The sequence below is a fragment of the Polistes dominula genome, unplaced genomic scaffold, assembly GCF_049000335.1.
Source record: "Polistes dominula isolate Pdom_NZ unplaced genomic scaffold, Pdom_raw_medaka contig_82, whole genome shotgun sequence".
NCBI lineage: Eukaryota > Metazoa > Arthropoda > Insecta > Hymenoptera > Vespidae > Polistes > Polistes dominula.
In genome coordinates, this window is record NW_028301046.1 from 529,166 (window position 1) to 556,727 (window position 27,562).

Genomic DNA, 27,562 nt, shown 5'->3' on the forward strand with positions numbered 1-27,562 from the left:
GTTTGGAAAGTAATTTCGTTGTATTTTTTGTGAAAATGAAAAAGACAATTTTCGCTTCGAGGTTAAACTTAGGATTTTAAGGAGAATAAACCTATAAGTAAATAACTTTGCTTGAATTTCATTCCATTAATTGAAATTGTGATAAGAAAACGATACGTCAAGTAAACTAATCGATCGATCATTTGTCAATATTACATCAGAAAAGATAAAACGCAACGATGATGAGATTTGATAGAATGGAAGATGTGTAAGACACAAATGTGTAAGAATTTTCGTAAAAGAATGATTAAAAAGAATGTATAGTCCTTTTAGGATGTATTACAACTTACTCGAGGTTGCTAACTCACAATTCTTTCGAAAATCGTTGCTACGTGGTAAAGGAAAGATGATGACGACGACGACGACGAAGGGTAAAAGGGAAAGGATAAGAGGGTCGAAGAGGCAAAGAAGGGACACGACGGACAGTCGCACGTGCACGGTGGCTCCTTTATTCGTGTCTGTACACACCAACAATAAGAGAGAATAAGAGAGAGAAAAGGATAGAAGGATCTCTATATCTATCTATCTCTTTCCTTCTAACGTTGTCGGTGCATTTTATGTTCTTATACCTGCGAGACGATGTGAAACGCCACAAGACGCGGACGAACGAGGTGAGGCGAGGCGAGGCGAGGCGAGGCGACCAAGGGGATCTTCTCCTCCTCGTCTTTCTTTACGTTCAGTCTAAGGACGAACCGGTCGAAAGAATCCCTATATCTATCCTTCTTTCCTTCCATTAAGTATTACGAAATTTTCTTTAGATCTATAATCGAAATCCATATGTGAGATACTCCTAAGTTCTATTCTTATTTATTTGTTTCTAGATTTGAAATTGTTTTTTTTTTTTATCAAGAAAATTCGTTCATTCATTATTTATACATATAGTTTGCTTGTAATAATAATTAAATAATTATTAATATAAATAAATAAATCTGAAAGAAATAAGATACGCGAAGACCGTGAATGGAAGGATCGCGCTTAGGGACGGGAACAGTAGCCCTGGGATTTGGTATTTGCGGCAATGAACTTTCCAGTTCCTAATGCCAGTTAATAATAATAATAATAATAATAATAATAATAATAATAATAATAATAATAAATAAATAATAATTTTAAATAATAATTAAATAATTATTATTATTGTCTATAACTTCCCTGATCCTAAAATATCTTTCAAACGTGTTACACGATTGAAAAATAAAAAAAAAATAAAAAAGCTATCAGACACTTCTCTATTAGATGAAAATTTTGTACACACATATATGCCCACGCATTTATACATGATAAAGTATGTATACTTACTTACATACGTTTTACTTTCTCTCTTTTATCTCTCACCTCGTCGCATCTTGTGTTTCAGTTAAAAATGAATTTCCTTTTTTCCAGCAAAAGGATGCGCGAGTTGGAAAAATAAAATAAAATATAAAATGAACCTGAGGAAAGAAAAGGTCAGCGAAAGTTCGTCGTTCTTTTTCGAAGCTTACCTCTCTTTCTACGTAAATATCTATATACATGTGTGTATGCGCATGTGTATATATATATATCTACAATTCCGTGTTACTAATTGCAGGATTATATCCTTTAAGAAGACTACAGTTTATCTCTTTTCCCTTTTTCTACTTGCGATCACGCTTAAACTTAACTTTTTTCTTCATATAACCTGTTGCTATTTCGATATTTCTCGCGTCACTGAAAAGCAAACGACAATGGGTCGTAGTAGGAGGTGAAGGTGGAAAAGGAGGTGGAAAAAGAAGAAGAAGAAGAAGATGAGATTATAATATACCATGTTTAGAAATTAAACGCTTTTTCATACGCATTCGATTCCAACCAACTGGAAACTTTTCGTATTATGTTTTTTGTATTACGAAAAAATATTTAGTAAATATATCTTTATGATTATTTATTTGAACGAACGAAAATAGGAGACACTACGACAATCGTGTATTTAGTTGTTTGGAAAATTATTGTATTTGTCATTTGAAATATTTCGCTTAAAATTCGCGTGTAATAATTGATCTTTAAACGACAATAAAATTGTAACAACTTGTAGCAATCAAAGGGTTAAATATGTTATTAAATGAATAATAAATATATTCAGCTGATGAAATAATTATATCGCATTATCCTATATAAAGACAATGGTAATATAAAACCGATAGATGAAAATATAGTCCTACAAAACAAACTGGTATAATAATCAAAACACACTTATATGTATTATAGTACTCGACTAATCGTAATCACGATACGTTAGAAATTCTTCTCTCACCTACGACTCGAGTTTTACCGATCGCAATATGGCCTTTCATAGTGTGTCGTTTATTAATAATCGTGATCGTTCGAAGATAACGATGACGGTCGTCGTCGTCGTCGTCGTCGTCGTTGTAGCAAAGTGATTTCAAGCTTGGAAAGTAACATTACTCGTTGGCAAATGCTACGATATTAACTTGAACCCGTACATTATGCATCCACGATAAAACAGAATTATAGAAATAATCTATTGAGAAAGTTTCGATTCTCTAGCTTTGGACAAAAAATAAATAAATATCAAATATTCGTTGAAAAATATTGTAAAAATATTCTTATCAATGTAAATTTTTATATATATAAAAAAAAAAAAAAACAGATGTGTGCAGATCACACACGGTAGAAGTGAAACCTTCAAAGAAAATCAAGCTTCGAAATAATTGAATTATAATACAGTGCCATTTATTGAAAGAACCTTACAGAACCTAGATAATCTCTAAATAAAAATCTTTAAATTAGTAATAAATTTCAATTAGTAGTGGACAAACATATTGTTACACTGAATTTTTATATATAGAATTTTATTAATTAATTAATTAATATATAGAATTAAATAATATAGAATTAAATTATATATTGAACTTTATAAATTAATTAATTATTTTTGTTGCATCGATTTTACGTCCTTCCGTTTCACGATTATCAAATCACCCTGATTCTAAAGAAATGTTCACTTTAAAAATCAATCGCAACAATTTGAATAATTTTTCATAAAATTAAGAAAAAGTTCTTGCGAAAAATAGCAGCAACTAACTTGCAACTTTCTTCTTGTTCTTTTTGTTCTTCTTCCTTCTCTCTACTTTTGTCTACTTTTTATTGTAACTAACGTTAAAAGAAAAGTTACGAAAAGTGAGATCAAGCTTGTAAAGATAGAGAGAGAGAGAGAGAGAGAGAGATACGGTCGGGAGTAAATACGAGGAGCCTTTCTAATTCCAAAGACGGGACCCACCACTATCTCCTTCGAGAAGTCCTTGGTAAGAAGGTACGAGTGGTGGGGCGTCGTCCTTGACACCTACCGTAACTTTTGTTGGACGGCTGCGTCTCGAGAATTCTTTCTTACCGCCCTACCGCCGCCCCCTACCCCACTAAAAACCCTTTCGATTTATTATCCAAAATAGAAAAAAATCTTCTTTTTATTATTCCATGAAATATTTTGTGTAATAATAATACCAAGTTACATATTTCTGTATCAATTGGCGATCAATTTTAATAAAAAAAATAAATAAAAGAAAGAAATGAGATAACAAAAAACAACTTCTATTAGATGATAACTTTGGCGATGTAATTTAAACGTTACATTCTCAATGTATATATATATATATATATATATATAGTAAGTTCTATCGATAAGATTAGAAAATGTGAAAAGAAGAAATAAGTATTTCGTTGTTGGTAAGAAACGTGTTAAATGTTAAAAGATTCGATAAGAAACTCACGCACATCGTAACACGAAGCTTTCCTTCGATATTCGAAATAAGAATAAACGAGATATATCGTTTGGCGTAGATAGGACGCGTGTCGATGTCACACCTATCGATCTTCGTAAAAGGTGCAAACGATATTTCTTCGTGACGAAACGAAACGAAATGAAACGAACGAACAAACGTGCATGTTGGATCACAGAAAAGGACATAGATACATAGATTGCTATCCGAAATCATGGAAGAACCCTCGTGAATCCTTTCGGTTCAATTAAATTTCACTTTGTTCATACATATTCATGTACAAATCGCTATATCTTCTCCCATTTTCTTCCTCGACACAATTTCAAATTAATCTCACACTTTCTTTTCAATTAATTTCAAAAAAATTGTTCAAACTATCAAAAACAATCTGAACCCTTTCGCTACGGGCATATCTTTCGCGGTGCTACTTCATCGAAATTGCAATTTATTTTCAAGTAATTTTGTTGTTGATATTAACAATTTTTAATGAAAAGAAACAAAATACTAAAATTACACGTCCAGTGTGTGGGATATTTGACTTAGTGCTATAACTGCATATGTTCGTCGTATTTTATGAAGGGTCACTAAAGTGATCCGTAGTAGCGAAAGGGTTAAAACTTATTCGTTAAAGTAAAACGAATTGTTATTATTTCATCATCTTTTTGTTTTATTTTTCCTTTGAAATTAACGTCGATTAATAATTAAAATTAAACACAAAAAAAGAAAAAGAAAAAGGAAGAAAGAATGAATAAAGTTTGATGATCCTCGCATAACTTATTTTATTAATAACCAAACCAGTTTGGACTGAAAGAAATAAAACAAAAAAGGAAAACTAATAAAAGATATTAAAAATGAATATTGATTTGCAATAAAATGTCTACGTTCCTTGGTCAATAATTTTATCGCAATGGCATCAATCTTGTCATTCGCAAAAAAAACACAAATAAAAAATACAAAAAAAGAAATGAAATTTGATAACGATCGGATTACGTGAAAAGTTGTACGTACATTCCCACTCGATATTAATCTCGAAAAAGAAATTGGAAACAGTTGTTTAAAACACTATACTATATTTTAAAGCTTCTACTACGATATTCATTTTCCAATCAGTTGTTTGTTCCATTCCGTTTGGAAAACATTTTTATCCATGTTATGTTATTTTTTTTTCTTTTTTCTATGATTTCTTATAACAATTCTATAGAATATAATCTCCTTTTATTTTCCATTTTCTTGTTTCACTGTAACTAGAATTATCAGTAGAACAATAACAATGTAAAAAAAAAAGAAAGATAGCGTAAAATTCGACGATTATTTTGTTCTCGGTTGAATTAACCTTTGCTTACAACACTTGGTTCAAAGGAACCAGACGACCTTTTTTGCAACTTGAGTCTCAAAAGTTCTCAATTGTTCAATTTTGGTAATTTTTTTTTAACAAATTTAAATTTAATTTAAACCTATAAAACCTATATAATCTTTTTAAGTAAATATCAAAGAAATCTGAAAAATATGTTGAAGTAAATCTATGCAATAGTTTCTTTTTTATAACAATGTATCTCGCGGGTGTGTAAACAAATATTTAGAAAAATATATTTTTCCAATGTAAAAAATTGCATTTAGTGTTTATGGTAGGAGATATATAGGTGTAAAGTTCTTTGATGTAATAGAAAATAGATGATCGATGGGTGATACCTAAAACGCAACTTTTACGTTCACACGAAGTATTAAATGTCAATGGTAAAATAATCAATCGATCGATTATGCAATAAACATAACAAAAGAAACGTTTCGTTTTGATCGTTTGCACGCGTCCACGAGGCTTCGCTAATTGACGGATTTATCGATAATTGGAATATTTAGAAGCCATGCCATGGTTTAGATATACGAATAGAAAAGAAAACGATACAAATAAAATCTACAAGAACAAATATGTTAATCTTTTCATCTTTTGTATTTATCTCCTTTTTTTTTTTTTTTAATGAATTAATTCTATTTTTTGTTTGTTTTATTATCTTCTATAAAATAAACAAAATGTTATTTACTTTAAATGATTCGCGTTACACATATAATACATGTTACATTTTCATATACTGAAATAGATATTTGAAGTCATTCATGTAACATTGCAACTGGACAAAGTTAATTAAAGGAACAATCAAAATATGAATTTGTATGAAACTATTAAGTCGATGTTAACTTCGTTCAGGAAAAGCAAAAAGTGTAATTTCAAAATGAAAATTCATTCAAATTGATTTCATCTAAGAAAAAAAATTGGCCTAAAATAATTATGTCTTCACGTAAAACACTCGGGTGGTTTTATATACATTAAAAAACAAACATAATATGTGTTTCAATGATTATGAAAATGTCTCTTATCAAAATGTTCAAACTTAAAGATTATTATGAACGAATGTATTGATAGGTTTATTATTCAAATTTACATGAAATCAATCCAAAAGATATAAGAAAATAATAAACAAATTAATGACAAATAATTGTAGGACAAATTTTTTACGAATTCGATCGATCCGATCTAAGATAAAATTATCTCGAATCGAAGATAACAAAAAGAAATCGTAGAAAAGGTATAAATACGACGTAGATAAAAAAAAAAAAAAAAAAGAAAACAAGAAAACACGTGTCGTGGAACATGATCGATATATCTAAATAATAGATTTTCAAATAAAAGTATTTCGAATCGTAAGATAACAAGAAGAAATCTTTAATAAATTTCGTACGATGTAAAAACCAAAAAAAAAAAAACATGTGTCATAAAACGATCGAATTAAATAATAAATTGAATAAATGAAAAATGATATATCACGAGTCAAAGATAAATTTAAAATTAAATGTATCTTCTTCGATGAAAGATAATACGAAAATATATCTTGAAAAAAAAAAAATAGTCTAAGATAAAAAAAATCACGTAAGTATCGCGGAATGATCGATTTAAATACACAAATAATATACACAAATATACTTTGATATACGTGCAATTTAATCCTTTGCTCATTTTCAAAGATAATACACTGGTGGCGTGTATCGCACGTGCTTTTCTAAGAACACATACGCAAGGTTTTTAATCTCGTATCAATAGAAATAAAAGTAAATAAAAGAATGAAGTAAATGAAAGCAACGTACGAGTACCGTCGGAAAGATTCCAACTCTCTTCTGTTATCCTCGCGTTGAAAGTTTACACACAAATATTTCATCTTAATAATTATTTTATCCGTCGGACAAGAGGAAAAATCATGAATTTAATGATAATTATTAGAAAAAAGAACAAGAGACAAAATATGTGAGAATTGTAGTAATACGAAAAGAAAAACAAACTCGATAAAATGTAATTTGAAATATTCGACAAAGGGAAAGCAACACTTTAACTGTATTAAATAATATAAGAATGTATATGTATATACAGGATGTGTCTGTTTGAAAACAAATCAAAGCAACTAAATTATTATCCCATCAAAATGTCTTTTTGTTGTATCAAAGTTGTATCTAAATGAAATTTGAATGAAAAACAGGACACCATGCATAAGTATTTGTTTAATAAATAGGATAATAAAATCAACAAAATATGATTACCTGCAATTAAGCAGAACTCCACTGTGATGACTAGGCGTACGTCTCCCGAAAATAGAATCCGATCATCCTGAAGACCGAATCCCCTTTTTGGTTGTGTTAATATTTTTCTTGATGAAAAACAGTAATAAATCCTCTTTCACCGAAAATATTCACTCATTCTTTTTCACAGTAAGAACGTTAGAACTTTTCTTGTCTTGACACGAAAAGAGATTTGGTTTCTTGATCAAAACAATATAAGTAGTAAAAAAACAAAGGAAAAAGGTAAGATAGAAAATTGGATCTCTCTTTTGCTGATATGATTCTTCTTCACCAATTACACGATATTACATTCGTAAACGTCGAATCACCATTAACAAATGATTTGCGTGTATGCGTGTGTGCATGTATATGATAGATACGAATGAAATTTTCGTGAATACGTTTGATCTTCTTATTTTTTCCCTCGAGGCACCCTGCCTCCCTCGAGGAAGGTCAATACTTTAGGGCCATCGCGAGAGCTACATCTTCGTCCAGAAGAAATGATAATCCAAATAAATGAAAATTCAGGGAATACCGAAATATTCTTTGGCGTACGTGATAACGTTCGTCGAGCAAACTTTCATTTCTGGTTGAATCCTTTAAAGGGAAAACACGATCCCGGAAGTGATCGGATGCAAATCTTCGAAGGAACCTTCGAAGCTGAACGAAGGCAAAAAAATGAATTAAGAAAAAATAGGAACGGATATAAACAACTAAATGAAATAAACGATAAAGAATCGAGATGGTAGGATAGTCTCGTTTAATAACTATGAGAAATTTGTATTAACAAATGTAATTTGGTTGGAAACTCTAGAGAGTTCTTGACGCGCCGACGCTTTCGTTCTATTCCCTTTAAAGCGGGCGCCGGCCGGTCTTAAAGCCGCGAAGCCGGACGACGATTCCTTTCGTTCCTTCGTTCGTTCGTTCGTTCGTTCGTTCGTTCGTTCGTTCAGGTCCGTAAGAAGCGTTGACGAACCCTAAACGAATAACGTATTCAAATTTTTCTTTTCACTCTTTATATTTGAAAAAAATCTAGTATGTAGGAAAGATGGAAACGAAGATAAACGTTCAATTCTACTATCTCTTCCCTTTGTTCCTTAACTCGCGTTCCGTCGGCGAGAACGTAGATACATATACACATAAACTCACACTCACGCTCGAACACACAGTTGCGCGCGCGCGAGAAAGAGAGGTTATTCAGCGGATAACACACTCAAAAAAAAATCACTCCACGTCTTTGTTTTATTTATTTTCAAATAAACGAATTTGTAGGCTAACGCGGTACCGGTATAAGTAATGCTGTCGTAGAAAGCAAGGCTTCTTCACTTCCGGTAAAAGATAACCGCCGGTAACGCGATATAACGCAACGTAACGTGTTCACCGTAGAACGACTAAACTGTGACTGCGGCTTGTAGAGTTCGACGGCATCTACCCCCACCAAAGCAAACCGCCCGGCCAGCCTCCTCAAGCCACGCCTCCTTGTCTACCGAGAGCGTCCAACTACCGCGCCCCTTATTCGACTCTGCCCATTTTGAAGTCTCAAATGACCTGCCTCCATCCTGGTCACCCCCACCGACGACGTGGCTGACCTCTCGGTCACGCCCAATCAAGTCGCGGCTCCTTTTTCCCGCGATCATTTCTCTCCACCGCACCGCGCCAAACCTAACTGTCTTCCTCCCTCTCTCTCTCCTTCTTTTTCTTTCTTCTCCCTTTTTTTTTAGTATCTATATACTCTCTGGTGCCCCCCTCCCTCAATGACCAACCTTGTCTTTTCCCGCGCTTTTAACTCCATCGTTTGAATCTTCTTTACTCGATCGCTACTCGATCCAACAACCGAGATTAACATTTTCACTCTTAAGATTGATTATGTTTCTCCTATTATTTATTTTATCTTTAAAAGTATAGTAAATCGGAATCGCATGCTCGAATATTCCCTTGTGGTATTTACAGTATCTTTAGAGATTAGAACCCGGCTGTGATTTCAAGGGATTATTGGGATTTTGTTTTGATGTTGATGAGTGATAGTATTGCAAACCGAAACGACTTGAAGGAAGAAAACGGTAGTATTAGTTACATGATTTCGATACATTTTTTGAAAATAATAAACCCTTGTGCGTTCATTCAATCTTCGAAACCATGTATTTCTAAATAATCCTTTTTCCACAGATAGTTTCGATCTATTTAAAAAACCGTTTGAAGAAATGTACTTTTTCACTTACTTTATTCAAAGACAAATGTGATTCTTAGATTTTGTCTATTTAACTAATGTAAAATACCATCACTGTTGTTGACTTGCTGAAATGTATCCTAAAGTTCAGATTTTTTAAACTTTTAAGGCTGCTGTTTTATGCCTCTCTGTAAAAGAATATCAACGAAATTTCTTGCAATAACATTAACGCAATCGTTCAAACTCATCCTGAGACCATACATAATAGAGTTGCGATAAATCATTTATGGAACTTTTAGATTCCTAGATAGATAAAAAAGAAAATCTGCTGATATATATTTTCAAATCCCTAATTAATCTTATATTAATCCCATTTAACTAACGAAAAAATAAAATCATTCATGAATGACAGGATAGAGAAAAGTTTGGTGCACGTTCCCTACTCTCTCTCTCTCTCTCTCTCTCTCTCTCTCTCACTCTTTCTCTTTTTTCCTAAAAAATTCACTGTCTCTCCTCTCCTTGTCCTCTCCCTAAAAGAACTAGAAAGAAAGAGAAAGAGAGAGAACTGCGAAACCAGTGACGTCGTATTCCGTGTGGTTTTTTGCAGCGAGCAATACAGTGCCAACCGGTGCAAGTTCGTTGGAAATTGGCCACGCCTACCGACACCATCGCAGCCACGCGAGTTACCAGCATTGCGCATGCGTGCTCAACGAGGAACTATATACGCGCGCTTTCGAATTACCCTCCGCCATCTTTCACGCGCGGTACATCAGTGGAACGCCGTTGCTTGCTTACTAGCTTGCTTGCTCGCTCACTCGCTTGCTCGCTTGCTAGCTTGCTTGCTTGCTTGCTTGCTTGCTTGCTTGCTTGCTTGCTTGCTTCTCTCCCCTTTCTCCTCTTCTGCAGCAGCAGCCACCTCCTCCTGTCCCTCTTCGACAAACCATCCACCGGTCGCTTTCTCAGCTGCTACCGTTCCATTGCTGATACCACACGCGGTGTTCTATGTAGTTTCACAGCGTATAACTAACGAGATACTGTATTGGGATAGAGCCGTAGAACTAGTTACCAAAATGGCGGTTACTGCCCGCGATATATGCTTTTGCGTTCCTAGTACCAGCAACTGCTTCAAAACTTAACTTCAAATCTTCTTTCTTAAGCCTCATTTACTCGCTAAAACATACGAAAAATATTCTATTATAAGAAGAAGACCTTTTCGCATTTATTTTACCAACTATCGTCCTGATTTTTCTAATCTTTTCTCCATACTAATTTAAATCTATGTATATTGTTTCGATACGACGTTATTGTTTATTAATTAAATATATTTTCACTCTTTCATACGTAGAATTTATCGATTGCATTCTTTTCTTTGGGTGTAACGATTATTACATAAAATCCTGTATTTATTTGTATACAACAGTCAAAAATCGGAAAGTTAGATCGTTACAAATGCGATAACTTATCAACTTTTATGTATTTCGTATATATCGTACATTTTATCAAGATTGATACAAAAGTATCGTATGTTTATTGTAATTTTATATTTTCGCATTATTTTGAATTAATGATGTTTATTAATTGTTACAAAACGATATTATTTCCACGATTATTTAATGAAGAAACAAGTGAAGAAACTCTGCAATCAACCGGACTTGCATTTGGAATGTTAGTTACCAGATATGCTACTCCATTGTATGTAAAATGTAAACTAAATTTTTTATTAATTTAATAATAAAAAAAATTACATGAAATAAATAAAATTGCAAAAAATCATTACTTTTTACATCGACGAGTAAGTTATGTAAAAAAAAAAAATGTACCATTGCCGAAACCCGGGATTGAACCGGGGACATTTAGATCTTCAGTCTAACGCTCTCCCAACTGAGCTATTTCGGCAGACATGAAAGTATGTTTTTATTACTAGCTTTAAAACTAATACCTAATACATTTCATGTTCAATTATATAAATATATATGTATATACTTCATAATTATTAGTAATTGATATTTCAATATTGCTTCGTAATGGCGAGGGTTATTAATCATACTATATTGGTTATGCTAATATAATCTAAATTACTTATCGACCATTATCTACATATTTAAGTCAGTTTAATAGAATTGTAAGCCTTATATTAAGTTCATCAGGTAAGTACATCTGTGTATATAATTACTAATAACTTTGATCTATATATATATATAGCTTAATAAAACTTATAAATCCTATTAATTATTATTACTCTGCATTTTTGTATCTGTCATAAATAAATCTCATTCTCCTGCATATAAGAGGTTATGATATTATTCATAGTTCTTTTGAAACATGCATCTATTTTTTAAAAAATATCCCTATATATATATAAAAATAATATTCATAATCTAATTTTTGATTATTATTTAATAGAATAAATATCTAAGAAGACAACATGCAGAAAGCTTTGCTTCCAATAAACAATGTCCAAACTCAAGTGATAGCAGAGGGTCGATGGGTTGAAGAAAGTTTTCCGCAAGATGGTAAAAAAGATGTGGTAATAGTTATTCCAGGAAATCCAGGAGTTCCACAATTTTATGAAGGTTTTATTAAATCTCTCAATTCAAAATTACCATCGGAAACTCCAGTTTGGGTCATTGGACATGCTGGTCATATTCAACCACCTAAAGATTTGGAAATTAATATGCCTAGCAACAAAGAGTGGGATAAATATTATGGTTTAACTGCACAAATAGAACATAAGGTTAATCATTCCTTCTTTCTCTTTTTCCTTAACTTTTACTTTATTATTAAAAACATATTAAAATATATGCTATTTTATATTACATAGATACAGTTCATAAGAAATTATGTCCCAAACGATGCTAAAATATATTTAATAGGTCATTCAATTGGATGTTGGTTTATATTAAATGTACTGAAAGATGAAGATATATCTAAAAAGGTAGAAAAGTGTTACTTACTCTTTCCTACGGTAGAACATATGGCAGACACTCCAAATGGACGCTTTCTAACAAAGTTTGTAAGTTTTTCTGCTACTAATTGAAAAAGATGCATCTTTCTAAATGTTAACACATCCATAACAAATTTGATTACAGATTTTACACATAGTCAACTTATTGCTTTTTTTAACTTGGATTTTTACATGTTTTCCTTATTACTTGAAAGCATTTCTAATACGTTTGTTTGGTATATTTTATGGTATTCCTGCAAAACATGTTAACACAGTGATTCTATTGTTACAACCTAGCGTACTTAAAAGAGTATTTAGATTAGCGGATGAAGAAATGAAACAAGTAAAAGAACTTGATCATAATATCGTTTCTCAACACATTGGTAAACTTTGGCTTTACTATAGCGAGAAAGATCAATGGACTCCGATCAGTTATTATAGAAACATGAAAGCTAAATATCCTAATATAGAAGCTAATCTTTGTAAGCATGGCTTTGCTCACAGTTTTATATTAAATCATGAGAAAGAAATGGCTGAAATAGTAGGTAATTTAATCAATGAGAATATATCAAAAGCCTAATTGTTGATCAAGATAGTAACAGCCTTATGCATTTTAATCTATTCTGTTATAACATGGCAACAAATAGTGATAAGGTAATAGGTCAAATTATAAGCGATTTAATATATAATAATATATCTCTCATAAACCTAATTAATGATTTGTTATGATTAAATATTGTTGATTTTATATAAAATTATTTTAATGACATATCTAACATTCTATTAATAAAATATTTGATCTTATAAGCACATATGTACTATATGTATATCATGTACATTTATACTAAACATTATAATTAATAACACTTATTATATTTACTTGGATAAAATTTAATTATTGTTTGAACTTTAATAATAATTTGTTCAATTTTTAAATAATAGCGCTTTAAGGAAAGATTATCAAAACTTCTTTTGATTGGTATCAAACAATCAACGACATCTGCCGGCATCGATTAATAAACAAATATGAATTTAACTTAAAATCATGTGGCGCTCTCTAAAAGAGCGTCCGTCATTAAAGTGAATAGTAAAAAGTTGTGTACCTATTTTGTCATTAAATAATTTTTTTTTCACTAATGTATACTAATAAATGTATTAAATTAAGTTTTTATCGACGTTTAAAAAATTATTCTTTTATGGAAAACAAGTTAACCTTATTTATAAATCGTTACTTTTCAAATGTGCGTAATCATCATAGGGAACTGATTTTCATCGATGTAGTAGTGATAGCATAGATAGTAGATAAAATATAATGAATTGAAATAGTAGACCACTATTACATGTGTATCTTTATCTTCATACGTGTGTAAACGTTAGTATCAAATTTAGAAATATATATTTAGTTGAAAAGAAAAGAAAAGTAAACAAGAAGAAACAACCACAGTGATATTATATACATTTAAATTGATGAAAGAAGTTTAAAGAAAGAAAGAAAAAAAGTAATCCATTTATATTTTATGATTTGTCCAATGACAATTGTCAATGCATAATAATATTAAATACGTGAAACTTTATCGGAATGTAAATATTTTATTATTGTAAAGTTTGAAAAAGAAGATAATACATATACCTGTATAAGTAGTGACAGCGCTTTATTTAAAGACGTCATCATTTTGATTGTTGTGTTTATATGTATATATATAAATATACAAAAGATTAAAAGAAGATGTTTTCTATGTCTTTTAATATAACAAAAACAATAGAAGATGTCATAGGTAATATATAATTTATATTTTTTTTTCATCATTCTGTTTTATATATTTGAATAGCATGCAATGATGACACATTTGTTTAGATTATATTGGTACATTTTTTCAATTAATGTTAGAATACATGTATGTGTTGTTCATGTATCCTAATATTTAGGATAATATATTGTTGTATTATTAGAGTAAACAATTAATTGCAGTTGTTTAATTAGTAAGAAAATTAGATGAGAAAAAGAAATTGTATAAAATATACTTTCTAATTTTTAGTTGAATACATTGATGTGGATTTTACACTATGGCTGACTTGGCTTTTAATGCCGTTACTTATAACATTTTTACTTCCATTTGTAATTGTTCTTCTGCTATATTTTACTATTTTAACGTTACACATATACAGATCACACAGGTTAGTATATAGTAGTAATGTATTTATCATTCATTATATTTATAAACGAACAATTATTTTTCCAGAGGAAGAATTCAAAATGCTTATGGAACTGATTGGAAATTTGCAGCTCAATCCGTTACTGGTGCTATTTGGGATGCACATGGATGGATTTGGCATGGTATGATTTGTATAATACAATTTGATAAGTAATAGTGAACAAAAAAATCTACCAAAATTTCTATTACATTATTGGATTATACGTGTTTTTTTCTTTTTGTCAGGATATGAAGTTGTTGGTTTAGAAAACATACCAAAAGATGGTGCAGCTATGTTGATATTTTATCATGGAGCAATACCCGTTGATGTCTACTATTTTCTAGCCAAAGTATTTCTATATTATTCAAGATTAATCTACACAGTAGCAGATCGTTTTCTTTTTAAAATTCCGGGCTGGTCTATTATGTCTGATGGCTTACGTGTATTACCTGGAACAATTCAGACATGCTCATCCATTTTGAAAGAAAAACATTTGCTTGCTATTTTACCAGGTGGTGTTTATGAAGCACAATTTGGAGATTCTTATTATAAACTTTTATGGAAGAAAAGGATAGGTTTTGCAAAAGTTGCATTAGATGCTAAAGTTGTACGTCATATAATTTTATATAATTAATATATATATATATATATGAATAGATGGTAATACTTACATTACATTTGCAGGATATAATTCCAATATTCACAAGAAATATCAGAGAAGCATTTAGAACAGTAACTTGGGGTCGTAGAATATTTTTGCGTTTATACGCAGCAACAAGATTACCCATAGTTCCAATTTATGGTGGTTTTCCTGTAAAAATGGTAACATATGTAGGTAAACCAATTCCTTACGATGAAAGTCTTACACCAGAACAATTACAAAAGAAGGTAAATAGTATTACAAAATTAGATAGATATATCTTTAATTTATATAATTATTCTAAATGATAGATTATTTGCTAATATAATATTTAGGTCGCTGCAGCTGTAGAAGATTTAATTAATGAGCATCAACAAATACCAGGAAGTATTACACGAGCCTTGTTAGAAAGAGTTTTACCTCCTAAGAAGAAAACTCAATAATTATGGATTTTAGAAACATATCCAAATGAATCCAATGAAAATCATCCATATATGATATTTATATATGTTACTATAGGATACAATGTGTACTTCCTCTAATTTAATATCATTACTAGTTTTTTTAAACATAAAAACAAAAATTTTGTCATATTGAAGAAAATTCTATGTGAAATTTATATTTAAATTAGAGGCCTTAAGGAGATTCCATCAAAATGATACATAATTTTATATGTCCTTCTATTTTCCAAAAAAAACAAAACAAAAAAACAGAAATGTGCTTTTTACAGTATTACTATAGTACATACAGTTCTTCGAAATGAAATTTATAAATTATTTAATCATTCTTTTATTTTACGGGTATATAAGTTATGGTTAAATATATTTTTCTTATACAAGTATATAAGTAAATTTATATTTATATGAACTTGTATAATTATTCTTAAAACTATTTTCATGGTGCATAGTATTTGTAAGTATTTGGTTATGCCTAAATGGGGTACTTAAATATTTAAATAATTTAAAAGATTTAACGCGCGTTACTCTTAAGTGCTCTCTATTATTTTATTATTTTGTATTTTATTTTAGTTCGTAAATTATATTTTTGTAAAGTAATTGTTATTTTTTTTCGACAGAAATTAAATGAAATTTTATATTAAAAAAAAAAAAATTCTAATTTATATCGACAAAATAATATGTGTTTCCAATTTTGTATTACTTTTGCAAAGTATTATTCTTTGTGATACAATCTTGTGATCAAATTAAACATTATTATTGTAAAAGAATAAAATAATAAAATGTCTGTTGATAATATATAAAAAAGGAAATTCTTTAAATAAACCGATTTTAAACGTAACTAAATGAAATTATTATTATTATTATTATTAACTGACATTAGGAACTCGAAAGTTCATTGCCACAAATATCAAATGTCGCCATTGTTTCCCGTCCCTAAGCTCGATCTTTCCATTCGCGGTCTTAAAAACTAAATAAATACAACATATTAATAAGAAAGAAAGAAAAGTAAACAAAAAAAGATGAAAATATAAATTTGAAATGTTAGCGCCAGGAAATGTTAACATCGATCACTAGAATTTGAGAGGAAGTGGTATCGATAGTGGCGTCTTCTATCGGCGTCTTTAACAATTGATATTTCTTTCCTGGGGGGTATTCAGGGGTATCTAAGAAGATTTTATTTTTTAGCAAGCGGCATTGGCCTAGGATCGTCTCCAATCGTCTTTTAAGGTAGCGGAAAGCACGTTTATGCAATTTCTGTTAGCCGGTGGTCATTGCAATCCCGTCCGCTCTAACGGATTTTAGTTAAAGACTTTTTTTATCCAAGAAGTTAAGTCAAATTCCATAGTGAAAAATAATCATGGGCGTGGATGTCGAGATTCTTATTCACGGTGATGGTAATTATTTTTTTTTTACTTCATTTTATATATATAATATATATATTTACCTGCATTTTTAACACTCCATTAAATTGAACAAATTTTGTCTACCAATATTTCTCTTTCTTTTTACGATATATTTTATAATACATAATGGTGGTTAAATGCGTTTCGACTTTGATCCTCCATCTCTCGATGTTTTCCGATTAAAATTACTTTTTTCTTTTTTTCTTTTTTTTCCTATTCCACTTTTCTTTTTTTCTACGAGCACTTGTTTCTACGCGTGATCACTTATTATCATTAATCAAAGTCAAAGTTAGAATGCATTTATGCCAGTCACGTGCATAATTATAACAATAATTGCTCATAAACATGTAATTATATTTACATTTCCAGGCCAAACTTATCCCAAAACAGGACAAACCGTAGTTGTTCACTATACAGGTATTATTACTTATTAATTATTAATTATTATATATATATATATATAAAGACTTATAAAATTTTATAAATTATCTTGACTAATATCACTATATGTTTTTTTTGTATTTTTTTTTTTAAATAAATGATAGTATTTTATATTATTTAAAGATATGATTATATATAGTTCACAATTATAATATACTTAAAATGATAATGATGATAGGTACCTTGAGCAATGGAAAGGTATTTGACTCTAGCAGGGACCGTGGAAAACCATTTAAATTTAGAATTGGTAAAGGAGAGGTAATTAAAGGTTGGGATCAAGGTGTGGCACAAATGTGTGTTGGAGAACGTGCAAGGCTAACATGTTCACCAGATTTCGCTTATGGTAGTCGAGGACACCCTGGAGTATATCCTTTAATACAAAGATAAATATAATATAATATATTACAATGATTCTTTTTTTTTTTTTTATTCATTAGTATTATTGCATTACTCTGTAATGTCTAAATATTGACTTATATTAACCTTGACAAAGACACACTATTCCACCAAATTCCGTTCTCATCTTCGACGTAGAGCTGCTGAAGGTGGAACCTTAGGATACTCTATGGAGTCTATTTGTACCGACCAAACACCTAAATATCTGAAAATTAAACAAACGCTAAACGCTTTAAAATTAATTACGTTAAGTAGTCATTGTACAGACGGCACTTTGTACACAATAATTCAATCGCTCATATTTTTACAACAACAACAACAACAAAAAAAACAAAAGAAAGAAAGACATATAATTACTTCTTTTTCTTCCTCTCTTTCTAATCACAGTTTACATTAAAAAGTATTAACGGAAGGAAAATACAATAAAGGAATTAATAGAGACTAAAAAGTTATACTTGCACTATGAATTATATATATATAATAATAATAATAAATATATTTGAAAATATTCTATGTAAAGAGATAATTGTTACTTTATCTTTTAATCTTGTAATTAATTTGTCATCACTTAACTTGTGTAGTATCCTTCAAGATGTTCCTGCAATGAGCGGTTGAATAATTAAATTTGAAAACATTTGAAAAGTAATCTACAACCTGTGTTCATTCCACTTACTTAGCATTTGGTAAATAATCATCTGCATATTTTGTACAAAAATTTTCAAATATCACACCAAGTGTAATTGTACTAACGATGTAATAGTCCTAAATATTGACATTTTAAAATTCAATAAAAAAAAATTGAACTTACTCAATAATTAATATCATTTTCTTATGTTAAATGGTATATATATATATGGATAAATAATTATTAAATATCGTAGTACATTTTTCAATGTTATTGATTTTTTTCATTAATGCTTACAAAAATTAATTTTCTATTACACTTTCTTTTTTTTTTTTTTGATGAAGTTCAACATTGTTTAAATTTATATGGAAATGAGTACAACTCTGTACAATACAATAAAACATAAAATAATTTATTTCATAAATTAGCAAACATATTTTTTGTTTCTTTTTATCTCTCCGTGTGTTGTTTTTAAGCGTCGATGTACATACATAGTGACAATAAATACACAATGATTATTAATAATGTGCAAGCATGGCACTTGTACTTAATGTTTTACATTCTATAAGTACTATTGTTTTACAATATGTGCTAAAAATAAATACCTATACAATAGAAAAACTTGATTACAACATTCTCTATTCCCATATTAAATTGGTACTAATACTAAATTTTTCAGCTACATTCTAAATAACAACGTCAGTGAGACAATAAAGAAACTTAATATATAAAACAATATTAATTTCTATATGATATAAATTAATTATCTTATATGTTGTAACTGATAAATAAATTGGTGTCACATTTAAGCCATCAAAATATTCTCTTATATAAAAATATTATGGTATCACAATTACGCAATTATGCTTATGCACTTGTAGTACAATAATATAAAGCAATATTGTAAATTGTAAATTGTGTAATTGACTTCCATGAGCGATAATAATATTATTTTGACGAACAAACTAAAGAAGCATATATATATATATATATATATATATATTACGAATTTTACATAAATATACGAATATATTTACCTTTCTCTAATAAACAAATAATTCTGGAAAATGTATTTCATAAGCTGGAGTTTGATTAGGTTTGGCATCCGTTTGTGGACCTCCTGGTATTATATTACGTGGATCAACTGTCAATGTATTAAATATTTCTGATAGTTTACTTTGTAAAACGTCATGCTGTAATCATATAAAGTTAATACAGTTTAGTCCTTGTGTGCGTGTAAAGCATTTTCGATTTTATTCGAAACAATTTCTTTTCGTGATACCTTTGGTTGTGTTATCGACACAAGATCTTGGAATGGTGCACTTCGGAAGAATTGTGAAAGTTGCATTCGTTTTTCCTCTTCTATTACATTATTGTTATTAGTTTCAGTCAAAATTCTTTTCATACTCTCGAATGTCAACTCTTCACCAGGTAATTTCTATCAATAGGTGAAATAATGTTAGTGTTGTTAATGATAATTATTATAATCATTGAAAAATATACTTTTTGAACGCCTGGAGATGAACCACCACTGTCCAATTCTCCAGTACCCGAGTTAATATCGGCTAATGAATTTCTTCCTGTACCATCAACCCATGAATGCCTTTTGAAAAGATATATACATGTTATATACATAAGTTATAAATGAAATACGGAATAACAGTAATTAATATTATGTTACCTGTGTTGTAGAGAAGTGCTACTGTAACCAGATCCTTGTTGAAGTTTTCCACTATCGAGGCCAGCTCCTTTTAGACATTCGCTTACCACAGTTTGATCTACTAGCAATGTCGGTACTAATCTTGGAGATAAATTACTGTCGTATTGAGAATGTAAATTAGGCAACAGATGTGGGGCTTCTTTTCGGCGAGCTTCAACAACCTAAATCAAATATTTCACAAATAATTGATTATAGTAATATTGTTATAATTAGAGTATTTTTGATCTATATATCATAATATAACATACTTTATGCGCATAATCCATAAGAGAAGAAATATTGCAAACGTAAGAAATCAAAACAAGTAAACTAATAACAATAGCATGTAAATTGAATTTCAATGTAATGCTTATTTGGCCGCTTGTCAGTGCTAGATCTTGAAGACTCAAAACTAATCTTAATAGTTCTAAAATAGTATCCTCTGAGGCGAGTTCTACGACTAGTAGAGCTAAAGTTGTATATATAGATTCCACATTTTCAACAGCGTTGCTTGTCAATTCTAAAGATTCATAAAGTGCTAGATAAATTTCAGGTCCATGTTTTCGAATAAATATAATATCCGGTCTAGACGATTTCTCGATTACCAAGTCGAGTTCAGCTACGTTCACGCTGCCAAAGAAAAATCAGATTATTTATAGAAACAACACCTGCTGACCATAACGATTGACATGAAAGCTTAAACTAACTCAACTTACGTTGGCTTAGCAAGTTTAGCTATATTATTATGTCTGTCGATTAAAGTGTGGAATATTTTTTGTACCAACAGTCTCATTTCAGCATCTGCTGCTAAGGACATCCTAAGCAATGGTTCTAAGAAACTTGGTGGGAACGTTGTATTTAAATGAATCGTTTTATACTTTGTACCGACCTATTATTATCAATATAAATAACGTATTAATTATTTGTATTCAAACATTTTTTTTTGCTATATATCAAATAATTTATAATATGAATATAGTTTACCTTCAATAGAGATTTCAAGAGAATACTTTGGAGCAAAACATCTCCTTTACCAACAGGAATAATACGATCTGTTTGATTATACGGAACTTTACTCATTATAAACATCATTATTTCAATCTTTTGATAATCAGGTAGATGATTTGCAAACTCTCCAAGTGCATTGATAAGAGCTTCTTGATATAACTGTTCATCATTGCCGGATGATTGGTTTCTCGTTACACTAACTCGTAAATGAGATAATAACGAGTTGATTATCTCCAAAACAGAAGGACCTTAAACACACATTTAAATATATATCATAATTGGATATTTCAAACATTTGTTCATAACATATATAAATTAATATTTATATCTTACCAACACTTTCTCCAGCTGCTATTGAAATAATTTTGGACAATGTGTCCGCAATGCTCGTTCGTATTTTCGGTGATGATTTTGAATGATCATCAAGATGAGTCATTAAAGCTTCGACAACTGTATAAGAATATTGTGACTGGAAATAATAATTTACATCATGAATAATCAAAACTTTTAATTAGAAATGATATACATAATTTAATATATAACCAACCTGTATAGAAAACATTATTATCCTAAATACATGAATAGCAAAATAATTAGGAACCCATAGCTGGTGATTATCTAAATGTCTGAAATCAATTTTGATTATCATTTATATGAATGTGGTGTCATTTATAAAATATAACAATAAAATTCTATCGAACCTTAGAACAGGTCTAATAACACATCGAATGTGTCCAAATGAAGCACGACCAACAAGTTCTCGCATACAACTTTCTGCAAATTGTGGTGGTTCTGGTCTTTCTTCAGTTGGACAATCAGGTGTTGCGTCTTCTTTGTTGGCATATCTATAAAATAATATATTTATGTTTGATAAATATATTCTGTTTCAGTTGATTTTTACTGACCTACCTTGTATTTTGCATATTGTATAATAATGAAGGTACTATTTTATCCATATGAACAGGTTCCCAAATGTTTTCAACCAAGTCATCAGAAAGAGTTTTTCTCACAACACCCTGTACATAAATATTTTTAATTAATTACATTGATGAACAAAGTATACATATAATATGAATATTGATATCAAAATTATACCTGCAATCCTTGGATTCCTGCAAGTCTGATCTGTTTGCGAATAGTGGCGTCGTCATGGTTGGAGTGGCACATTGCAGAGTATTTTGATACAAAGAAATCGTAACGTGTGTGATAAGACGGCGTGTCTTCTTCGATGTTGGCAAATCTGACAAACTGGAAGAAGCCAGGACTTTGTTCAACTGAATTAAAACATATAATATATTTTGTATTACTAATGAATATAATTAAAGCAAAATGATGATATCACTCCCAATCACATGCATATATGAAAAGAAAAAAAAAAACTATACAAACAAATGCAACAATTATTGGTTAGATATATCTGTCAGGTATCTTGTTAGATATTCAATATATATATTGATATAATAAACGTTTACTTACAGATTGTGTCGCAAGAATTTGTAATTGTGGATCTGTCGATTCCAATAATTTTTGGACCATTTTTAAAAAACTTTCAACGAACAGATTGAGAGTTTGTGCATGGCATGCAACTAACAGTTGATCCATGGCTTCCATGGCAATAATCACAAATCCATTTCTTCTCCTGTTCAAATATTTTCATTTAATTTAATGTTATCAAATAATAACTTATCAGTATTTTTATTAATTACAGTCATTTACAAAACACAGTTCAATTATATATATATATACAATAATAATTAAACATGACATAAGAACAAGAATGACTAGTAATAAGTAATCATGATTTTTTTTTTGTTTTCACAATGACATACGTTTATTCTAGTAGAAATTATATAAAACTTTACCTATATATGTCTCTGGAGGCTCTTTGAAACAAATATTCTCCTATTCTATCCAATTTTTCTGGGCTGCTCAATGAATAAAATGTCAACTTTTCCATATTATTTTTAACCAGGCCATCCTACATAAAAAAGCAAAAAAAAAGAAAAGATTTAGATTTTGGCATGTATAGATGATTTTATATTTTTAAGCCAATATTGATTACTTTTTGGCTGATATATATATAGTTATAAGAACCAGTATAGATATCTATAGTTAACAGGTATGCATTTGTGACATTAAAGTACAATGTCTTATCAATTATATCTTATATATTAAAATTTGATAAAATAAGAAGAATTATTGAATTGAATTAATCAAACAATAATTCAATAGTTAAAAACACAATTGATAAAAAATGAAATAAATACCTGTGGGTTAACAGGAAAAATGTTGTCAACCAGTCTCTTGTATCTTGGGCGTAATGCAGAGCAACACCAGCAGCAACCTATTGAAAGTAAAAAAAACATTTTTTTTTAAATAAAATCTTTCTCTACGAAATATGAAATAATATCACGATGAAGTATGATCAAAATTGAAGAAGTTTTATGAATGAAAGATTGAAAAACAGATCAAAATATTCGTGAAATTGAAGTATTTACCAAACATTTTGACAGGAGTATCTAGCTCGTATGCACTCAATACGGACGACCTTCGATTTCTACTAACTTTATCGGTCGAGTAAAGTAACGACAAAGAAAAAAGAATAAGAAAAATCAATTATTTTTCCTTCGCAAACTGTATTACCAACAAATAATTCAAATGATTATATTATCAAGAAAATATAGGAAGTTCTAGATCACTGACATAACCTATCGAATGTCGGTAGTTATCTGTTATGGTAGTATAAATTATATAGTTTGTACTACGATTGATAGATGGCAGCAGCAGTCATATTCCAATGAATGAAATAATTTTTGAATGAAAATAGTTTTTGAATGAAATAGTATTTCTCTTTGATTTGTTTTGTTTATTTTCTTCTTACTATCTTTTTATTTTTGTTAATTAGAATATATATATATTTTTTTTAAAATTATTCTGGGATTAAAACAGCAACAATTTGTGATGGAATGTAATCGTATGGAACGAAGGTTTTATATGCAAATAGTAATAGCACGTAGAGACTTCAACGTCATGAATTAAACATTAACGAGAGCTCATTGAGAATTAATGGTATCACCAAATAGATTTATGATGAATAAATTAATTATCTTGGTCTTGGTGCACGAGACCAAGTGCATGGTATTGTTAACGGTTAAACCCATAAACTATTAAGTATCGTGTGTGTCATTTTTTTTTAATTTAACAGTTAAATGTAGATGACATTTTTCTACACGATTGTATATATATATTTATATGTACGTACTTACACATAGTTACACATAGATAATCAACGATAAGAATGATACTTTTAGACTTGAAAATAGCCATGGGGGTTTTTACAACGTCGATGTAAGTCTTCGGAAATCAATAATAGCTCTCGCGCACATAGTTTGAACGTTACTTAAGACGATTGGTCATCCTTGCAGAAACGATCAATAATATCGTGAATAGACAATGTTCTGCTGTTAAAAAGATAATACGAACGTTTTTCTTAAGATAATAAGACCACTCGAGATAAATATTGAAAAGTATAATATCTTTGAAAAACGTGATTATAATCTCGATCTATGCGACAACATGTAAAAACATCGACTCTTTAGTTTTTATCTTTCAACATTTATTTACTTCTAATCCTTTTTTTGAAGTGAAAAAGAATTCTTTAGAATCAGGATGATTTGAAAATTTTGAAACGGAAGAACGTGAAATCCATGAAACAAAAATAATGAATTAATTAATAAAATTCAATATTGTATAATTTAATTCTATATATAAAAATTCAGTGTCATAATATGTTTGTCCACTACTAATTCCAAAACTACTCAACTTATCTTAATGAAATTAATTTTATTTCAAGCGTGATTTTTTCCAACTTAGCACACTGTTACACACCATTACATGGCATTGTATTACAATTCAATTATTTCGAAGTTTGGTTTTCTTTTACTTCTACCGTGTGTGATCAGCACACACCTGTTTTTTGTTTTATTCATTAATTTATATTATTATGATATTTGGATGTAATTTTATATGTAAAATGATGATCGAATTTTGGTTTATAATTTTCTATTTTTTCATATTTAATTTATGCGAATAAAAAACAAAAAAACCTATAAAAGATTATGACACGAACGTTCTATTATTTTCTTTTACTGTTAAAGATATGTTCGATGTTTAACAAAGCTTTTGTCATAGCAATCGAATGCCAATGCGTGTTCTCTAACAATAACTTACAGGCACGATGATTGGACTAAACGCACCTTTAGAAATCGTCGCACGTTTCAAGAAGACAAGCATACTCGAAAGAATGAAAAAGTATTTTAGTCCTCAGGGTTGTTCGTTCATTCATGAAGATATTTTTTAACATTGAAGATCGTAGATAAAGTTCCATTTCATTGACCTATATATTCTAGCATTTCCATAGAGTTTCGATATTTGATCGTACACACATGGACAAAAAAAACACATTCATGATATTATGCAAACGTGTGTTTGTATTATAATTAACAATTCTATCGAGGTTCCGAACGGAAACAGCCGTAAGGAATAAAAACTGAAAATTTTCCTACAATTTTGTTCTTTTCAATAGAATAATGTCATGTCCATTATATGCCCATTGCGAAAGAAAGAGAGATAGAAAGAGAGAGAGAGAGAGAGAGGGAAGAACAAACTCATCATTTATTTATTTTAAAAACAAATTATCAAAGAAAACAAAGGTAACAAAATGTATTATAAGAAGACGACACGCATTGTAATTTTAATTAGAAAGATAAATAAGAAGAAAGAACAGAATGTTTGAGAATATCGTTGCATTGAGAAACAGAATGCATAATTATGAATATTAGATTTACTTATATAAGTATGTTACTTACTCTATTTATGTCAATATGGAACTTAAGTACCTATGCAAGCTGATTATAATAACTTGTCCATATTTGCAATTATTTACAAAATACACACAATAATTAATTGAAAATCTACACACATTGGTTTGAATAAGTTTTTTAAATTTATCAGTGTTCTGTTTTTCGCACGAATCATTTCATATTCATTTAGAATGAAGATGATTTAATGAATGTAAATGATCGATCAAATACTCACAACCAGGATCGGTGCACTTTTGTACGAGTGATCCAAGGATTTCAGGTGCTTCAGCTTCGAAACAACATCTGACAAGTGCCATAACTTTCGAAATGTTGCTCAGTTTCCATGAGTTTTCTTTTCTTCTTTATGGAAAAATAAAGGATAGACTAAAAGAAAAAAAGAAATGAGACAAAGGTTCCGTGACGACGACGCGTGGCGTCGCGACGCCTGTGTTCTACTAACCCGCATGCACAGCACAGCACAGTACAGCACAGCACACGAGGTGATCTCAACTACCCTTGATAATACTTTCTCTGGTTACGTCATTCGACGGAAGGGCGCCTGTGCCAAGGCTTGCCAAGTTGGAGGGGTGACAACTAACGGATGAATTAGCACCCTTTTTTTTTTAACAAACAAAAAATTAACAAAAAATATAGAAAAAATAGATCCCTCGATATTTTTATACATTCATCTTCTTTCTTTTTTTATTTTAACATGAACAATTATTTCAATATTATTTTGGTATATAATAAAATTCTTCTTCTATTTTTAAGTTCTTTTTTTTTTACATGTTAAATGTGCTTATGCCAACTTTAAAATAAATAAGAAAATATATGTGATTATCATTATTACATCTAAGAATTATAAGACATAGTTTATTCGTATTCCTGTATTTGACCTACATATTGTACCATACTAAACAAAACGAGGACACTGAAGCAAATGACGTCACGGAGCACTCCGATGACATTAATTAATCACGTTAGTCTTCCATACTTTTGGTAGGTTTGCATCTACGATCAATGAAATATTTAGAATTGATTTAAACACGTGTAACTTTGAATTAAACAAATATATATTTTCATGTTTTCAACATTTTTGTGATACTTTGTATAAAAATAATGTTGATAAAATGACTTATGAAATATTATCGTTTAAGTTTATCTCAAAGTTGCACCTGTGTGAAAAATAATTCAAGATCTATTCATTCGAAATAATAATTATTGAAGCATATTGGCGAAATGAAATGACATCATTTTAAAATTGTTCTTGACTACTCTTTTCATACGCAAGATAGCGCCTTTTTTTTTTTAGTTTACTAGATGAATTTGAATTTA

General features: G+C 29.8%; 5 protein-coding genes, 1 long non-coding RNA gene and 1 other non-coding gene across 17 annotated transcripts in view; 3 read left to right on the forward strand and 4 right to left on the reverse strand.

The window, feature by feature from the left end:
• wge (BAH domain and coiled-coil containing protein winged eye) overlaps positions 1-9,048 on the reverse strand; it is a 98,674-nt gene extending 89,626 nt beyond the window's left edge. For all 8 annotated transcript variants that reach the window (XM_089175403.1, XM_089175404.1, XM_089175401.1 and 5 more), the window contains exon 1: positions 7,374-9,048. The gene's annotated coding sequence lies outside the window, so the exon portion shown is untranslated. The remainder of the gene's footprint in view (positions 1-7,373) is intronic.
• Positions 9,049-11,381: 2,333 nt separating this feature from the next.
• Positions 11,382-11,454, reverse strand: TRNAF-GAA (transfer RNA phenylalanine (anticodon GAA)). Its single transcript has one exon. It is a non-coding gene; the product is annotated as a tRNA-Phe (tRNA).
• A 2-nt stretch (positions 11,455-11,456) lies between these two features.
• sturkopf (lipid droplet associated hydrolase sturkopf) lies at positions 11,457-13,312 on the forward strand. The gene is made up of 4 exons (XM_015320829.2): positions 11,457-11,705; positions 11,962-12,292; positions 12,380-12,571; positions 12,648-13,312. The coding sequence occupies exons 2-4, from the start codon at positions 11,984-11,986 to the stop codon at positions 13,080-13,082; spliced, it is 936 nt and encodes a 311-aa protein (XP_015176315.1). The 5' UTR covers positions 11,457-11,705; positions 11,962-11,983; the 3' UTR covers positions 13,083-13,312.
• Positions 13,313-13,563: 251 nt separating this feature from the next.
• On the forward strand, positions 13,564-16,454 carry LOC107066314 (DGAT1/2-independent enzyme synthesizing storage lipids). 2 transcript variants are annotated; one of them, XM_015320830.2, is made up of 6 exons: positions 13,564-14,277; positions 14,539-14,677; positions 14,743-14,837; positions 14,941-15,302; positions 15,380-15,583; positions 15,671-16,454. In XM_015320830.2, exons 1-6 carry the CDS (start codon positions 14,229-14,231, stop codon positions 15,776-15,778), a joined length of 957 nt encoding a protein of 318 aa, XP_015176316.1. In that variant the 5' UTR covers positions 13,564-14,228; the 3' UTR covers positions 15,779-16,454. The 2 variants fall into 2 exon arrangements, with proteins under 2 accessions (XP_015176316.1, XP_089031244.1); XM_089175118.1 differs by having other exon boundaries at positions 13,565-13,743.
• LOC107066316 (uncharacterized) lies at positions 15,003-17,559 on the reverse strand. The gene is made up of 3 exons (XR_001475701.2): positions 17,238-17,559; positions 15,367-15,506; positions 15,003-15,144 (listed from the first exon to the last, which is right to left on the reverse strand). It is a non-coding gene; the product is annotated as an uncharacterized LOC107066316 (long non-coding RNA).
• Fkbp12 (peptidyl-prolyl cis-trans isomerase Fkbp12) lies at positions 16,975-18,840 on the forward strand. Its single transcript, XM_015320831.2, has 4 exons — positions 16,975-17,187; positions 17,566-17,613; positions 17,816-18,002; positions 18,137-18,840. The coding sequence occupies exons 1-4, from the start codon at positions 17,151-17,153 to the stop codon at positions 18,192-18,194; spliced, it is 330 nt and encodes a 109-aa protein (XP_015176317.1). The 5' UTR covers positions 16,975-17,150; the 3' UTR covers positions 18,195-18,840.
• Positions 18,346-26,781, reverse strand: stmA (Protein EFR3 homolog stmA). 3 transcript variants are annotated; one of them, XM_015320832.2, is made up of 17 exons: positions 26,688-26,781; positions 26,463-26,611; positions 23,633-23,709; positions 23,228-23,343; positions 22,842-23,004; positions 22,461-22,613; positions 22,275-22,381; positions 22,067-22,210; positions 21,913-21,991; positions 21,699-21,834; positions 21,342-21,613; positions 21,074-21,246; positions 20,627-20,987; positions 20,340-20,539; positions 20,162-20,261; positions 19,941-20,096; positions 18,346-19,851 (listed from the first exon to the last, which is right to left on the reverse strand). In XM_015320832.2, the coding sequence occupies exons 2-17, from the start codon at positions 26,542-26,544 to the stop codon at positions 19,702-19,704; spliced, it is 2,469 nt and encodes an 822-aa protein (XP_015176318.1). In that variant the 5' UTR covers positions 26,545-26,611; positions 26,688-26,781; the 3' UTR covers positions 18,346-19,701. The 3 variants fall into 3 exon arrangements, with proteins under 3 accessions (XP_015176318.1, XP_015176319.1, XP_015176320.1); XM_015320833.2 differs by lacking the exon at positions 26,688-26,781 and having other exon boundaries at positions 18,346-19,623; positions 19,696-19,851; positions 26,463-26,681; XM_015320834.2 differs by lacking the exons at positions 26,463-26,611; positions 26,688-26,781 and adding an exon at positions 23,864-23,941.
• Positions 26,782-27,562: the final 781 nt, after the last annotated feature.